The 17,403-nt window shown below is 36.5% G+C and overlaps 1 protein-coding gene across 1 annotated transcript in view; it reads left to right on the forward strand.

Moving 5' to 3' along the window:
* Positions 1–14,237: 14,237 nt before the first annotated feature.
* LOC122402841 overlaps positions 14,238–17,403 on the forward strand; it is a 55,713-nt gene continuing 52,547 nt past the window's right edge. Inside the window, exon 1 of the mRNA XM_043405971.1 lies at positions 14,238–16,732. Within this exon, the coding sequence (XP_043261906.1) occupies positions 14,885–16,732 (1,848 nt within the window). The 5' untranslated portion in view covers positions 14,238–14,884. The remainder of the gene's footprint in view (positions 16,733–17,403) is intronic.

The following is a 17,403-nucleotide window of genomic DNA, read 5'->3' on the forward strand; positions in this document are numbered from 1 at the left end:
CGCTGCGATCACCCAGGACCGTAACTAGCCCAATCCACCACAATTGAATGCTTCTTGGAGAATTCAAAATATTCGGTTAAAAATTACATTTTTGATCGAGAGACTCGCTACACTCTAACTCTCTCGCTCTCCGCCGCGTGGCGCTGCGATCACCCAGGACCGTAACTAGCCCAATCCACCACAATTGAATGCTTCTTGGAGAATTCAAAATATTCGGTTAAAAATTACATTTTTGATCGAGAGACTCGCTACACTCTAACTCTCTCGCTGTCCGCCGCGTGGCGCTGCGATCACCCAGGACCGTAACTAGCCCAATCCACCACAATTGAATGCTTCTTGGAGAATTCAAAATATTCGGTAAAAAATTACATTTTTGATCGAGAGACTCGCTACACTCTCACTCTCTCGCTGTCCGCCGCGTGGCGCTGCGATCACCCAGGACCGTAACTAGCCGATCCACCACATATAATTATACACGTGTATCGTTTCGAGTGATTGTCATAATATTATTTGAATAATAAATTAAGAAAATTGGGCACAAATTCATTAAAAAATTTATGCGTTGAAAACATTATAACTTGACATATTATAATTGGACGTTACTTAAATGAAATTTTAAATGGAATTTGAAATGAAATTTAGATTTATAACGCTTTCTCTTTTAACCTATAGCTCTTACTCCGCTCAAGTTCCTCGCATTTCCCGATACCACACATATATATATATATATGTTATGTATAAATTATAACCTCTTTCTATTGTAAGATATTTTCCCTTTAATATCTTAAATAATACATACTTCACGCGAAACACACACACATAGTCGGCAATGCCTTCCATCGAAACTCTCACATAATATAACCGCATTCATTCATTACAAACCTAAAGGTTGCTTACACTATAGAGCAACACGTGTTTGTTATTCTCCTGGAAGCCCTTAAATTTCTCCGTTGTCTTATATTTATATAAATTCTTCGAATTCTATCAAACTAATAAGATACTGATTTCTTTATATCGATACAAAATTATGTATTTTATTTTTTCTATTAAACTACTCAGCCAACACAAAATGCGTTAAGGTAGATATATGTTTATATGAATTTTTTTAACGAAACGGTAGTGTTTGGGGGAGTATAATTCGGGAAACGTTGTTTCGGTAGAAGTTGTACCACGCGTCGACCCTGTCTATATGACACTCGTTCGTAAATCAGTTACGTCCGGCGAGAATCTTTATTTTTTCGTGCGGGAAATTCGACGAGTGATTTATCGCCGAATGCGCCCTGGAATTTCTGCACTGCAAACGCGCCACGGTGAGAAAATATGAAAGCTTCCTTTCGATACGATTTCGTCCACTCGTGGCGAAATGAAACGATAAACATCGAAGAATAAAAGAATTTGAAGATAAAAAAAAGTGACGAGGGAGGAAATAAAAAATCAAGATTACGTTGTAAACGTGGCGTGTTATTTTTCGAAGCATTTTTAGATTGAATTAATAGGTTGTTTACGAAGGGGAAAATTATTTTCTTAATCTGTACCGAGCCTCACGAAATCGAAACGTATCGAATATTATTTCAAGTCTAATGTTCTATATACAACAGAGAAATTTCGGCAGAAATTTACAATCCATCAAAACTATTTTTATGTATGTATTTGTTTATCGAATTCCCAACAGTATAATATTATATTCTCGTAGACGTTGACATAATTCCAATTCAAAGGATAATCGTCATTTCACATAAAATTTGAAAGAAACCAAATAATTCGCGATAATAAAATCTCTAAATCTAAATACTAAATGTGGTATCGGGAAATGCGAGGAACTTGAGCGGAGTAAGAACTATAGGTTAAAAGAGAAAGCGTTACAGGTCGAAAGGGACGGGAAAAACCCCTGGGTCAGCGGGCCCAGTGGCGCGTTCGGGGTCCTCTCGCGCAGGGGTGCGAAACGCAAACATGACCATATTTGGTCATGTACGCGCCCGAAAGAAGCTTGAATGGTGGGGCGGAAGAGGTTTTAAAAAGGGATGTTTCGAGCGGAAAAACGAGACTCACTTGACAAGACGTTGCCGTAACAAGTCGCTTTAAAATGTCATTTCAAGTTCTCGTTTTAAGTTGTTGTTTTAAGTTGTCGTTCTAAGTTATATCAGTTTAAGCGTAGCTGTTATTCAAATAGTCTTAAAATTAGTTCCTAGTCACTTTTAATATTTAAATAAAGATCTTTTTGAACAAATACCCACATATGTTACAGTGAAACACCGAAATCTGGAGAATGTCGACTTTCACCGGTGAATGTCAAAATTCACATAGTCGCTTAGTGTATGCCCGAAATATTTGCTAAACACCCTTATTTCTGACTTACACCGGTAAATGTTGACATTCACCATGCACTAATGGTGAGTGTTGAACATGTTGGAGATTTATATTTTCTTCCCCGTAATTCAGTCGCTATAAAACGTCACAAGGGTGACGTAACTTTTTCGCCTCTCTTTCTGAAAGGATCTAACCCAGACCTAACCCAGACCTAACCCAGACCTAACCCAGACCTAACCCAGACTTATTCCAGACCTAACCCAGACTTCATTCAGACTTAATCCAGACCTAACCCAGACTTAATTCAGACTTATTCCAGACCTAACCCAGACCTAGGTTTGGGTTAGCTCTGGGTTAGGTCTGCGTTAGGTCTGGCTTAGGTCTGGGTTAGGTCTGGGTTAGGTCTGGGTTAGGTCTGAATTAAGTCTGGGTTAGGTCTGGGTTAGGTCTGAATTAAGTCTGGGTTAGGTCTGGGTTAGGTCTGAATTAAGTCTGGGTTAGGTCTGGGTTAGGTCTGGGTTAGGTCTCGGTTAGGTCTGGAATAAGTCTAAATTAAGTCTGGGTTAGGTCTGGGTTAGGTCTGGGTTAGGTCTGAATTAAGTCTGGGTTAGGTCTGGGTTAGGTCTGGGTTAGGTCTCGGTTAGGTCTGGAATAAGTCTAAATTAAGTCTGGGTTAGGTCTGGGTTAGGTCTGGGTTAAGTCTGGGTTAGGTCTGGGTTAGGTCTGGGTTAGGTCTGGGTTAGGTCTGGAATAAGTCTAAATTAAGTCTGGGTTAGGTCTGGGTTAGGTCTGGGTTAGGTCTGAATTAAGTCTGGGTTAGGTCTGGGTTAGGTCTGAATTAAATCTGGGTTAGGTCTGGGTTAGGTCTGGGTTAGGTTTGGGTTTGGTCTGAATTAAGTCTAGGTTGGGTCTGGGTTAGGTCTGGGTTAGGTCTGGAAGAAAAATTAGATTTTCTAATTAGCAAACTCGTCTTTTTAAGAGTAAATTAAGACCTAACCCAGACCTAACCCAGACCTAACCCAGACTTAATTCAGACTTATTCCAGACCTAACCCAGACTTAATTTAGACTTATTTCAGACCTAACCCAGACCTCACCCAGACCTAACCCAGACCTAACCGAGACTTAATTCAGACTTATTCCAGACCTAACCCAGACCTAACCCAGACTTAATTTAGATTTATTCCAGACCTAACCCAGACCTAACCCAGACCTAACCCAGACCTAACCCAGACCTAACCCAGACTTATTTCAGACTTATTCCAGACCTAACCCAGACCTAACCCAGACTTAATTTAGACTTATTCCAGACCTAACCCAGACCTAACCCAGACCTAACTCAGACCTAACCCAGACTTAATTCAGACTTATTCCAGACCTAACCCAGACTTAACCCAGACCTAACCCAAACCTAACCCAGACCTAACCCCCATTATCAGCGATGAATTGGTCTGGGTTAGGTCTGGGTTAGGTCTGGAATAAGTCTGAATTAAGTCGTTATTTGAAGAAGTGTCGTCTGGAACTCGACAAAGGAGCTCCTGAGATAAAAATTGATGTCGAGTCACACTCGACATAGGAGTGCAAAGGGCTAAGGCAGTCCGGGAGATAGTAAAATTTATATTGATCTTGCTCCATAACAAATGCAAATATCACATCGTTTATACTACTTGCTATGTCGATCCTTGATAATTGTAAGTTTCTCTCTACTTTGGCCTTATTTTTCCCAAACACCAATACAAGTACTATAACATAATCAACACTTTGACTGCCACGGTTAGGTTTGACTTAATTCAAACTTATTCTAGACCTAACCCAGACCTAACCCAAACTTAATCCACACCTAATCCAGACCTAACCCAGACCTACCCCAGACCTAACCCATAGAAAATATTTTGTAACAGAAAATTGTTTAATAAATCATAGAACGATAGTATCAAAATTACATCGTAAATTACACTTCATCTAGGATCCATTGTTGCTAATTTTGGTACTCGAATTTTTCCTGGGTCGAAGATTACGCCATGATGAATGTTGTGCCTTTTACCAGATTCTATTTCGTTTCATTCATGATTTTTGACGTTATTTTGCCATTGTTTGGTGGTTGTGAGACATCATGACGGAATTTCGCCAGTTTCGCGGTGGAATTCCGACGATTAAGATCGTGGCGACATTCAGGCTCCTCGTGTTCCTAAATCGCAACATTCAGGGACTCGAAAGTTCAGTAATTTCGTCAGTCCAAACAAATAACGCGACAATTCTAATTCAACGATTAAGTATGCACGATTTTAACACTTTACCGACCGGTAGCGGTTGATTAATCGGCTATCGGTCGGTAAGCGTTGGTCGGTAAAGAAGTTGATTAATACGCTATCGGTCGGTAAGCGTTGGTCGGTAAAACAGTCGATTAATAGGCTATCGGTCGGTAATTTGTTAACATCTCATACATTCAATCATTCAATCAGAGTCGACACATTCAGATCGCTCAGCCTTTCTTCACGATCGATGCGAAACGACGGAAAACACTCGTCTCCTACATTTTTTCTTTCTTTTTCTGGCGAAGTTAGGTTAGGCAATCGACTTCCCCGACTTCCCTTTGTGATTTTTTTTGTTATTTCGAAATGATCCGCTGGAACATTCGCGTTCCACGTTTCTGCTTCTCGTCACGACGTCCATTTTGTTCATATATTCTGCATAGGCTCGCACGAAGCTCGCTGAAATGTGAAAAAATATTTTTCCATTCACAATTCTAAATCCGTGGAATTGTTTATTAACCTCCTCGGGGGGCCTTCTGTACATTGTAATGCTTTAAGATTGTTCCATAATGCAAGATAATTAATCTCTTGAAACAATAAACGTCGAATATCCACAAATGATCTCTGTTTAACGCTGTAACGGCAATAAATAATTTTTTTTAACGATTTCGCCGGGGGGGGGGAATTGTGTAACGGAGTGTTTCCAAATTTTTTATGGATCGTATCCAACCTCGTAAAGTAACGTCAGCTGAAAAACAATAATGATTTGTCGACAATGTCGTTGAAAAAAGGTGAAGATTGGAATATTATTCTATTATTAGCCGTGGAATTATTCAAAAGTTCATATATTTGTCAATTTACGTTTATAACGATATCAAGATTGTTTAAATATTTGGTGATTAGTATGTTAATTTGTTAAATAAGAGATTAGTTCAGTTCGTAAATAAGAAATGTTTAAATCGATTCGTAAACTAGTTTTCGATCACGAAATTTCTTAATGAATTTTAATTTACTAATGAAATTCAAAATATTCTAAAATTCAAATTTATTATACACTAGAGCGAGTAAAAGTGTATTGAAAAAGTTTTCTCAAAGAACTTAAGAATATAGAAATATTGAATCTCGGAAAATTGGAAAAATTGACTTTTTTTTTGTAAATGTCACTTGTAGAGATTTTTTACGTCTTTTAGAACCTTTGGATATATGCAATAATAATGAATAAATGGATAGCAAAGTATTCTTAATCTATACGACCGGGAAAATTCACTTTATAAAAGTAAAGACTAAAGACTCTATATGTTATAGCCTCTATGGCTCTATAAGTGCAATGACTGAAGTGTTACAAAATTTATAAGTACTATTATTGAAGTGTAGACAGGTTGTAGACGTTGTAGTAATTGCACTTATACAGTCTAGAGTATAATACTTTAGTAATTGTTCTTAGAGAATCTATAATACTTTAGTAATTGTACTTATAGAATCTATAACACATTAGTAATTGCATTTATAGAGTCCATAATATAATAGTTTAGTAATTGCATTTATAGAGTCTATAATATAATACTTTAGTAATTGCATTTATAGAGTCTATAATATTTTACTTTAGTAATCGTACTTCTAAAGTCTATAACACTCTAGTAATTGCACTGATAGAGTCTAGAATATAACACATCAGTAATTGTACTTATAGAATCTATAATACTTTAGTAATTGCAATTATAGAATCGACAACACTTTAGTAATTGCACTTATAGAGTCTATAATATAATACTTTAGTAATTGCATTTATTGAGTCCATAATATAATACTTTAGTGATTGCATTTATAGGGTCTATAATATAATACTTTAGTAGTTGCATTTATAGAGTCTTCAATATAATACTTTAGTAATTGCATTTATAGAGTCTAGAACACTCTAGTAATTGCACTGATAGAGTCTAGAATATAACACTTCAGTAACTGTAATTATAGAATCTATAATACTCTAGTAATTGCAATTATAGAATCGACAACACTTTAGTAATTGCACTTATATAGTGTTTAATATAGCACATTGGGAATTGTACTTCTAGAGTCTATAATACAACACTTTGGTAATTATATTTATAGAATCTATAACACTTTAGTAATTGCACTTATACAGTGTTTAATATAGCACATTGGGAATTGTACTTCTAGAGTCTATGATACAACACTTTAGTAATTATATTTATAGAATCTATAACACTTTAGTAATTGCATTTATAGAATCTATAACACTTTAGTAATTGCATTTATTGAGTCTATAATATAATACTTTAGTAATTGTATTTATAGGGTCTATAATATAATACTTTAGTAATTGCATTTATAGAGTCTTCAATATAATACTTTAGTAATTGCATTTATAGAGTCTAGAACACTCTAGTAATTGCACTGATAGAGTCTAGAATATAACACTTCAGTAATTGTAATTATAGAATCTATAATACTTTAGTAATTGCAATTATAGAATCGACAACACTTTAGTAATTGCACTTATATAGTGTTTAATATAGCACATTGGGAATTGTACTTCTAGAGTCTATAATACAACACTTTGGTAATTATATTTATAGAATCTATAACACTTTAGTAATTGCACTTATACAGTGTTTAATATAGCACATTGGGAATTGTACTTCTAGAGTCTATGATACAACACTTTAGTAATTATATTTATAGAATCTATAACACTTTAGTAATTGCATTTATAGAATCTATAACACTTTAGTAATTGCATTTATTGAGTCTATAATATAATACTTTAGTGATTGCATTTATAGGGTCCATAATATAATACTTTAGTAATTGCATTTATAGAGTCTTCAATATAATACTTTAGTAATTGCATTTATAGAGTCTATAACACTCTAGTAATTGCACTGATAGAGTCTAGAATATAACACTTCAGTAACTGTAATTATAGAATCTATAATACTCTAGTAATTGCAATTATAGAATCGACAACACTTTAGTAATTGCACTTATATAGTGTTTAATATAGCACATTGGGAATTGTACTTCTAGAGTCTATAATACAACACTTTGGTAATTATATTTATAGAATCTATAACACTTTAGTAATTGCACTTATACAGTGTTTAATATAGCACATTGGGAATTGTACTTCTAGAGTCTATGATACAACACTTTAGTAATTATATTTATAGAATCTATAACACTTTAGTAATTGCATTTATAGAATCTATAACACTTTAGTAATTGCATTTATTGAGTCTATAATATAATACTTTAGTAATTGTATTTATAGGGTCTATAATATAATACTTTAGTAATTGCATTTATAGAGTCTTCAATATAATACTTTAGTAATTGCATTTATAGAGTCTATAACACTCTAGTAATTGCACTGATAGAGTCTAGAATATAACACTTCAGTAATTGTAATTATAGAATCTATAATACTTTAGTAATTGCAATTATAGAATCGACAACACTTTAGTAATTGCACTTATATAGTGTTTAATATAGCACATTGGGAATTGTACTTCTAGAGTCTATAATACAACACTTTGGTAATTATATTTATAGAATCTATAACACTTTAGTAATTGCATTTATACAGTGTTTAATATAGCACATTGGGAATTGTACTTCTAGAGTCTATAATACAACACTTTAGTAATTATATTTATAGAATCTATAACACTTTAGTAATTGCATTTATAGAATCTATAACACTTTAGTAATTGCATTTATTGAGTCTATAATATAATACTTTAGTAATTGTATTTATAGGGTCTATAATATAATACTTTAGTAATTGCATTTATAGAGTCTTCAATATAATACTTTAGTAATTGCATTTATAGAGTCTATAACACTCTAGTAATTGCACTGATAGAGTCTAGAATATAACACTTCAGTAATTGTAATTATAGAATCTATAATACTTTAGTAATTGCAATTATAGAATCGACAACACTTTAGTAATTGCACTTATATAGTGTTTAATATAGCACATTGGGAATTGTACTTCTAGAGTCTATAATACAACACTTTGGTAATTATATTTATAGAATCTATAACACTTTAGTAATTGCACTTATACAGTGTTTAATATAGCACATTGGGAATTGTACTTCTAGAGTCTATGATACAACACTTTAGTAATTATATTTATAGAATCTATAACACTTTAGTAATTGCATTTATAGAATCTATAACACTTTAGTAATTGCATTTATTGAGTCTATAATATAATACTTTAGTAATTGTATTTATAGGGTCTATAATATAATACTTTAGTAATTGCATTTATAGAGTCTTCAATATAATACTTTAGTAATTGCATTTATAGAGTCTATAACACTCTAGTAATTGCACTGATAGAGTCTAGAATATAACACTTCAGTAATTGTAATTATAGAATCTATAATACTTTAGTAATTGCAATTATAGAATCGACAACACTTTAGTAATTGCACTTATATAGTGTTTAATATAGCACATTGGGAATTGTACTTCTAGAGTCTATAATACAACACTTTGGTAATTATGTTTATAGAATCTATAACACTTTAGTAATTGCACTTATACAGTGTTTAATATAGCACATTGGGAATTGTACTTCTAGAGTCTATGATACAACACTTTAGTAATTATATTTATAGAATCTATAACACTTTAGTAATTGCATTTATAGAATCTATAACACTTTAGTAATTGCATTTATTGAGTCTATAATATAATACTTTAGTGATTGCATTTATAGGGTCCATAATATAATACTTTAGTAATTGCATTTATAGAGTCTTCAATATAATACTTTAGTAATTGCATTTATAGAGTCTAGTACACTCTAGTAATTGCACTGATAGAGTCTAGAATATAACACTTCAGTAACTGTAATTATAGAATCTATAATACTCTAGTAATTGCAATTATAGAATCGACAACACTTTAGTAATTGCACTTATATAGTGTTTAATATAACACATTGGGAATTGTACTTCTAGAGTCTATAATACAACACTTTGGTAATTATATTTATAGAATCTATAACACTTTAGTAATTGCACTTATACAGTGTTTAATATAGCACATTGGGAATTGTACTTCTAGAGTCTATGATACAACACTTTAGTAATTATATTTATAGAATCTATAACACTTTAGTAATTGCATTTATAGAATCTATAACACTTTAGTAATTGCATTTATTGAGTCTATAATATAATACTTTAGTAATTGTATTTATAGGGTCTATAATATAATACTTTAGTAATTGCATTTATAGAGTCTTCAATATAATACTTTAGTAATTGCATTTATAGAGTCTATAACACTCTAGTAATTGCACTGATAGAGTCTAGAATATAACACTTCAGTAATTGTAATTATAGAATCTATAATACTTTAGTAATTGCAATTATAGAATCGACAACACTTTAGTAATTGCACTTATATAGTGTTTAATATAGCACATTGGGAATTGTACTTCTAGAGTCTATAATACAACACTTTGGTAATTATATTTATAGAATCTATAACACTTTAGTAATTGCACTTATACAGTGTTTAATATAGCACATTGGGAATTGTACTTCTAGAGTCTATGATACAACACTTTAGTAATTATATTTATAGAATCTATAACACTTTAGTAATTGCATTTATAGAATCTATAACACTTTAGTAATTGCATTTATTGAGTCTATAATATAATACTTTAGTGATTGCATTTATAGGGTCCATAATATAATACTTTAGTAATTGCATTTATAGAGTCTTCAATATAATACTTTAGTAATTGCATTTATAGAGTCTAGTACACTCTAGTAATTGCACTGATAGAGTCTAGAATATAACACTTCAGTAACTGTAATTATAGAATCTATAATACTCTAGTAATTGCAATTATAGAATCGACAACACTTTAGTAATTGCACTTATACAGTGTTTAATATAGCACATTGGGAATTGTACTTCTAGAGTCTATAATACAACACTTTGGTAATTATATTTATAGAATCTATAACACTTTAGTAATTGCACTTATACAGTGTTTAATATAGCACATTGGGAATTGTACTTCTAGAGTCTATGATACAACACTTTAGTAATTATATTTATAGAATCTATAACACTTTAGTAATTGCATTTATAGAATCTATAACACTTTAGTAATTGCATTTATTGAGTCTATAATATAATACTTTAGTGATTGCATTTATAGGGTCCATAATATAATACTTTAGTAATTGCATTTATAGAGTCTTCAATATAATACTTTAGTAATTGCATTTATAGAGTCTATAACACTCTAGTAATTGCACTGATAGAGTCTAGAATATAACACTTCAGTAACTGTAATTATAGAATCTATAATACTCTAGTAATTGCAATTATAGAATCGACAACACTTTAGTAATTGCACTTATATAGTGTTTAATATAACACATTGGGAATTGTACTTCTAGAGTCTATAATACAACACTTTGGTAATTATGTTTATAGAATCTATAACACTTTAGTAATTGCACCTATACAGTGTTTAATATAGCACATTGGGAATTGTACTTCTAGAGTCTATGATACAACACTTTAGTAATTATATTTATAGAATCTATAACACTTTAGTAATTGCATTTATAGAATCTATAACACTTTAGTAATTGCATTTATTGAGTCTATAATATAATACTTTAGTAATTGTATTTATAGGGTCTATAATATAATACTTTAGTAATTGCATTTATAGAGTCTTCAATATAATACTTTAGTAATTGCATTTATAGAGTCTAGAACACTCTAGTAATTGCACTGATAGAGTCTAGAATATAACACTTCAGTAATTGTAATTATAGAATCTATAATACTTTAGTAATTGCAATTATAGAATCGACAACACTTTAGTAATTGCACTTATACAGTGTTTAATATAGCACATTGGGAATTGTACTTCTAGAGTCTATAATACAACACTTTGGTAATTATATTTATAGAATCTATAACACTTTAGTAATTGCACTTATACAGTGTTTAATATAGCACATTGGGAATTGTACTTCTAGAGTCTATGATACAACACTTTAGTAATTATATTTATAGAATCTATAACACTTTAGTAATTGCATTTATAGAATCTATAACACTTTAGTAATTGCATTTATTGAGTCTATAATATAATACTTTAGTAATTGTATTTATAGGGTCTATAATATAATACTTTAGTAATTGCATTTATAGAGTCTTCAATATAATACTTTAGTAATTGCATTTATAGAGTCTAGAACACTCTAGTAATTGCACTGATAGAGTCTAGAATATAACACTTCAGTAATTGTAATTATAGAATCTATAATACTTTAGTAATTGCAATTATAGAATCGACAACACTTTAGTAATTGCACTTATACAGTGTTTAATATAGCACATTGGGAATTGTACTTCTAGAGTCTATAATACAACACTTTGGTAATTATATTTATAGAATCTATAACACTTTAGTAATTGCACTTATACAGTGTTTAATATAGCACATTGGGAATTGTACTTCTAGAGTCTATGATACAACACTTTAGTAATTATATTTATAGAATCTATAACACTTTAGTAATTGCATTTATAGAATCTATAACACTTTAGTAATTGCATTTATTGAGTCTATAATATAATACTTTAGTGATTGCATTTATAGGGTCCATAATATAATACTTTAGTAATTGCATTTATAGAGTCTTCAATATAATACTTTAGTAATTGCATTTATAGAGTCTAGTACACTCTAGTAATTGCACTGATAGAGTCTAGAATATAACACTTCAGTAACTGTAATTATAGAATCTATAATACTCTAGTAATTGCAATTATAGAATCGACAACACTTTAGTAATTGCACTTATATAGTGTTTAATATAACACATTGGGAATTGTACTTCTAGAGTCTATAATACAACACTTTGGTAATTATGTTTATAGAACCTATAACACTTTAGTAATTGCATTTATAGAATCTATAACTCTTTAGTAATTGCATTTATTGAGTCTATAATATTATACTTTAGTAATCGTACTTCTAAAGTCTATAACTCTCTAGTAATTGCACTGATAGAGTCTAGAATATAACACATCAGTAATTGTACTTATAGAATCTATAATACTTTAGTAATTGCAATTATAGAATCGACAACACTTTAGTAATTGCATTTATAGAGTCTATAATACAGCACTTTAGTAATTGCATTTATAGACTCTATAATACAACACTTTAGTAATTGCACTTATAGACTCATTATAATACAACACTTTACTAATCGTGTTTCTAGAGTCAGAAAAGAAAGACTATTCCACGTGAACATATCTACACTCCCGCAATAGTAAACAATGCCGAGAACAATGAATGCAACAAACCCGAAAAACTCAATTGATCCCTAAAAAAATTAGCAGAGAAAGGGTCCCAAACAGTCTCGACGTAGAACATTTACCGAAATTAATTCCTACCAAGCTACCCTACTCTGCTCGCCACTACACCTTTTCCGTATTCCAAATTATTCACGCGTTTTTTCCGGGGACCACCCAGTGCACAATTCGCTCGGACAAAAGTTCCCTCGCAGAGTTGCTTGAACCGACGAATTTAGAAATTGCACGTCCGCCAGGAATTTCTTATAGCGTTTGGCAAACTGAATCGATATCGTCTCTAGAATCCCCTGCAATTTACCAGACTTTACTACTCTGTTCCCCGATCCATGTCAAAGTTCACTTCACCCCTCCAAAATCACTATTCTCCTCAAGCATTGCCTCAGAAGCAAAGCAAAAAGGTCAGAAAGCAAAAGCAAATGCAAAAGCAACAGCAAAAGGAGCAACATGATACCCAAAAAATGGGAGGAAAAAGAGTATTTAGAGTATCAAACTCAGTCGTCATCTCCCAAGCTCATCAAAGTTTGGGACGTTGTAAGCAAAAGCAAAAGCAAAAGCAAAAGGAGCAACATGATACCCTAAAAATGGAGGAAAAAGGGTATTTAGAGTATCAAACTCAGTCGTCATCTCCCAAGCTCATCAAAGTGTGGGACGTTGTAAGCAAAAGCAAAAGCAAAAGGAGCAACACGAAACCCTAAAAATGGAGGAAAAAAGAGTATTTTCATTGTCAGACTTAGTCGTCATCCTCAAGCTCATCAAACTAGGGCGTTGTAAGCAAAGGAAAAGCAAAATGAGCAACACTAAACCCTAAAACGTGAGGAAAAAGAGTATTTAGAGTATCAGACTTCGTCATCAGTTCCCAAGCTCCTCAAAGTGGGACGTTTGAACGCTTGAAAAGCATCTCAACGCGCTGACCGTCTGCCTGATCGTTATAAACAAATCCTCAAGGCGGTATCGTGCTACGAGATATATGGTTAGTGGCACATAGTCGCCAGAAGGCGTCGGTATTTGGCAAACGATGACAACGTCGACATCCCCAGGTACCCTAGACCCGAGGCATCCGCCTTCCTCCTCAGCTCCAGGTCCCTCCCCGCCATCGTCTCTCTCTCTCGACCCTTCTTCCGCTTCTTCTGCCTGAGAGCCACCGAGGAGAGAGGGGGCAAAAGACGCTTTTAGACACGGAGCGTCCACGAGCGTCGCGACGCCTTGAGAAGCAGTAGTCGCGTACCTTAGGCAGCCTCCACCTTGCCGGCTCGCGGCCCCAACGTAACGCGATTCTCCTCTGCTCTGCTCTGCTCTGGAACCCGGAAGACCCTCCAAAAAGCAAGGACTACTCAACCTTTGGTGAACGCCTAAAACTTGCAAAAATTCAGTGAAGTCTCCGAGGAAGATCGTGGAACGCGTGGATCGCGATTTTGAGGAAAAGTACGCGCCCCCCGAGGTCTATATTAATCTGGAGCCTGTTGGAGCTTGTGAACGCGGGCTAGTCGGCGTAAAAAGAACCGTAAAGTCACGGCTCGCTATAAAAATAAGCGCGATACGGGGAACCGGGAGAGCCAGGATCAGTTTCTCGCCCAAGAGCTCGAGATTGTTCTCACTGCAACTCGAGGAACAAGTGGCTCCCAGTGTTCCAAACTCTCGAGAGGGTCATTTCTGACCCAGCCTCGCCAGAACCCAACCGCCCGCGGTGGGATCAGCTCTGTACCCCAGGGAACCTCCACGCAAAGAGCCCAAGACTCGCCATCGTCCGTGACTGGGATTCGCCAGTGTGGAAGTGCAGTGTCGAACGCCGTTCGAATGTGTCCAGGAATGGTATAGTGTTCTCCGAGTGGCCCGTGCGTGGATCGGTGATTCTGTGTGGGGAACGGTGGAAACGATTCCGCGAAGGTGGTTCGCGTGGCGAGGAAGGAAAAGGACGCGACGATGGCGGAGCGTCCTGGGGTGAGAAGACGTTCCCGTCGCGACAGCACGGACACCACGAGCTCCGTGAGAGGCACACCGCCAGGCTCCAGGGATCGAAGGGCCAAACGGTCGAGCAAGCCTTCCAAGGAGCGATGGCTGCTCACGAGGAAGACCTGGCGTTACATGGCGGACGCTGGGAGACGCTTGATCCCTGATGGCGCTCACAACAGGCCCGAGGACATCCCTAGGATCGAGCAATACTTTCAAGAAGTTTGTCAGAGGGAGCCTAGGTTTCTGCTGTGGAGGAAGGCGTCCTATCCGGGGACGCTGGGGTTCCGTGCTCAGAGGCGTCGCAGGCTGATAAAGGGCGGCAGTTGTCGGACGAAGGCCAGCTCGGCGGACGAGGCGGACGACTCGAGGAGTCCACCGCGTGGTTTCGTGCTCCGCACTACCACCGCTGGGAAGTTCGACCTCGCGAAAGCGAAACGGGAGTGGCTTTTGGCGTCTGATGGGGGGAGCACTCCGTCGAGTCCTGTGGAGCGCAGGAAGCTCCATCAGGAGGACGCTGAGGCCAAGGCGTTGGCTGATATGCTTCAGAAGTACCTGAACATGCAAAGTGACGTCGCTGGAACGACTAAGACGGGAAGGTCGGAGCCTTTCGACTATCAGAGCCTGATAGACAGGCTCCAGCAGCACCTGGACCTGATGGTAGCTCACGCCAAGCTTGACGAGCTCTCCGTGCAGAGGTCCACTTCTGATAAGGATGTTCAGAAGGTTCCCAAGTCTATGCAGCCGTATCAGGGCGATTACGTGCACAAGTCGCTTATGGAGACTATCAGTCGCTACTACAGCAAGTCTGGGACCCGGGAGCGCGTGATCTCTGATATCCTGACGGATAGGAAGCTTCTAGAGAAGTTGTACTTCGATCTGAGGTGCACCAGGGGGTTCAGAGGGCCTAGGGCCACCGGTGCTTACACCTCGCCGTCCAGCTGGTGGACCCACCAGAGAAGCAGACTGCCCCCCGAGTCTGAGGATTGGTTCTCCGCTAGAAGGGACCTCCTAGGAGGAGGGAATCGCGATCCTTTCTCGCCACCGCCTCTGATAGCTGTGCAAGAGCCTAGCACTGACAGAGGACCCATAGATGATGGTGTTCAGACTGATCCTGTCCCCAGGGAAGTCCTCGACGCTATCCTCCTGGAAAGGGAGAAGGAGGAGTCCAGTCAGAAGTCCAGTGGACGCAGGCGCAGCAGCGTGGACAATGACGACGTGTCGCCCTCTGTGAGCGATACGATTAAGAGGTACCTTCGAATGGCCAGGAAGAAGTCGATGGACGCTGATAAAGTAGACAGGTTCAAAAGGGTGAATTACGACAGGAATCTTCGTAACATAAAGGCAAAAGGGGAGACGACCAAACTGAGTGATGATGATGGCAACAACAAGGGTTGCCAAACCGAGGACACTTGGGCTGTTAATTACAGGGAAATGTCCTCTGTGGAGAATCCGTTCGAGAATCTTTCGGACGCAGACACGACCACCTCGCCGCCGAGCAGAAACGCTAGCTCGAGGAGCAGCATAGACGCTGGCCTAGGTTCCGAGGAACCGCTAACACCTAAACACCACCATCAGTCCTTTCTTTCCCATCTCCTGCACGGTTCCAACGCGCACAAGGACAAACCGCACTCCGCGCCCGGTTCCCCGGCACTGACCTCGTCGTCGACAAATTCCGCAGGTGGCACAGCGATGCAGAAGAGCAAGTCGTCGAGCAGCGTGGTGCATCACGGCAGCCGGCTGGTGGCCAAGAAGATATGGCGGTCCAGGAGCAAGAGCACCTCGAGGGCGTCCAATCAACCATCCGTATGGACGCCTCAGGTGAGTCCTTTCTCCTGGTCTTGGCGTTCATTGGCTTTCTGTGTGTGTTTGCGCGTTTGTGCGTCTGTGTTTGTGTGTTTGTGCGTCTGTGTTTGTGTGTTTGTGTGTGTGTTTGTATATGTGTGTGTATTTGTGTTTGTTTGTGTGAGTGTTTGTGTGTTTGTGTGTGTGTTTGTGCGTGTGTTTGTATATGTGTGTGTATTTGTGTTTGTTTGTGTGAGTGTTTGTGTGTTTGTTTGTGTGTGTGTGTGTGAGTGTGTATGTGTATGTGTGTGTATTTGTGTGTTTGTTTGTGTGAGTGTGTATGTGTGTGTTGGTATGTGTGTGTATTTGTGAGTTTGTTAGTGTGTGTGTGTTTGTGTGAGTGTGTATGTGTGTGTTTGTATGTGTGTGTGTGTGTGTGCGCGCGTGTTTGTGTGAGTGTGTGTTTGTGTGAGTGTATGTGTGTGTTTGTGTGAGCGTGTATGTGTGTGTGTGTGGGTGTGTGTGTTTGTGTATGTTTATATGTTTGTATGTGTGTGTGTGTTTGTATGTTTATATGTTTGTATGTGTGCGTGTGTGTGGGTGTGTGTGTTTGTGTATGTTTATATGTTTGTATGTGTGTGTGTGTTTGTATGTTTATATGTTTGTATGTGTGCGTGTGTGTGTGTGTTTGTATGTTTGTATGTGTG

This window comes from Colletes gigas, unplaced genomic scaffold, assembly GCF_013123115.1.
Source record: "Colletes gigas isolate AHSC1104 unplaced genomic scaffold, ASM1312311v1 Colletes_gigas_Sc00040, whole genome shotgun sequence".
Classification (NCBI taxonomy): domain Eukaryota; kingdom Metazoa; phylum Arthropoda; class Insecta; order Hymenoptera; family Colletidae; genus Colletes; species Colletes gigas.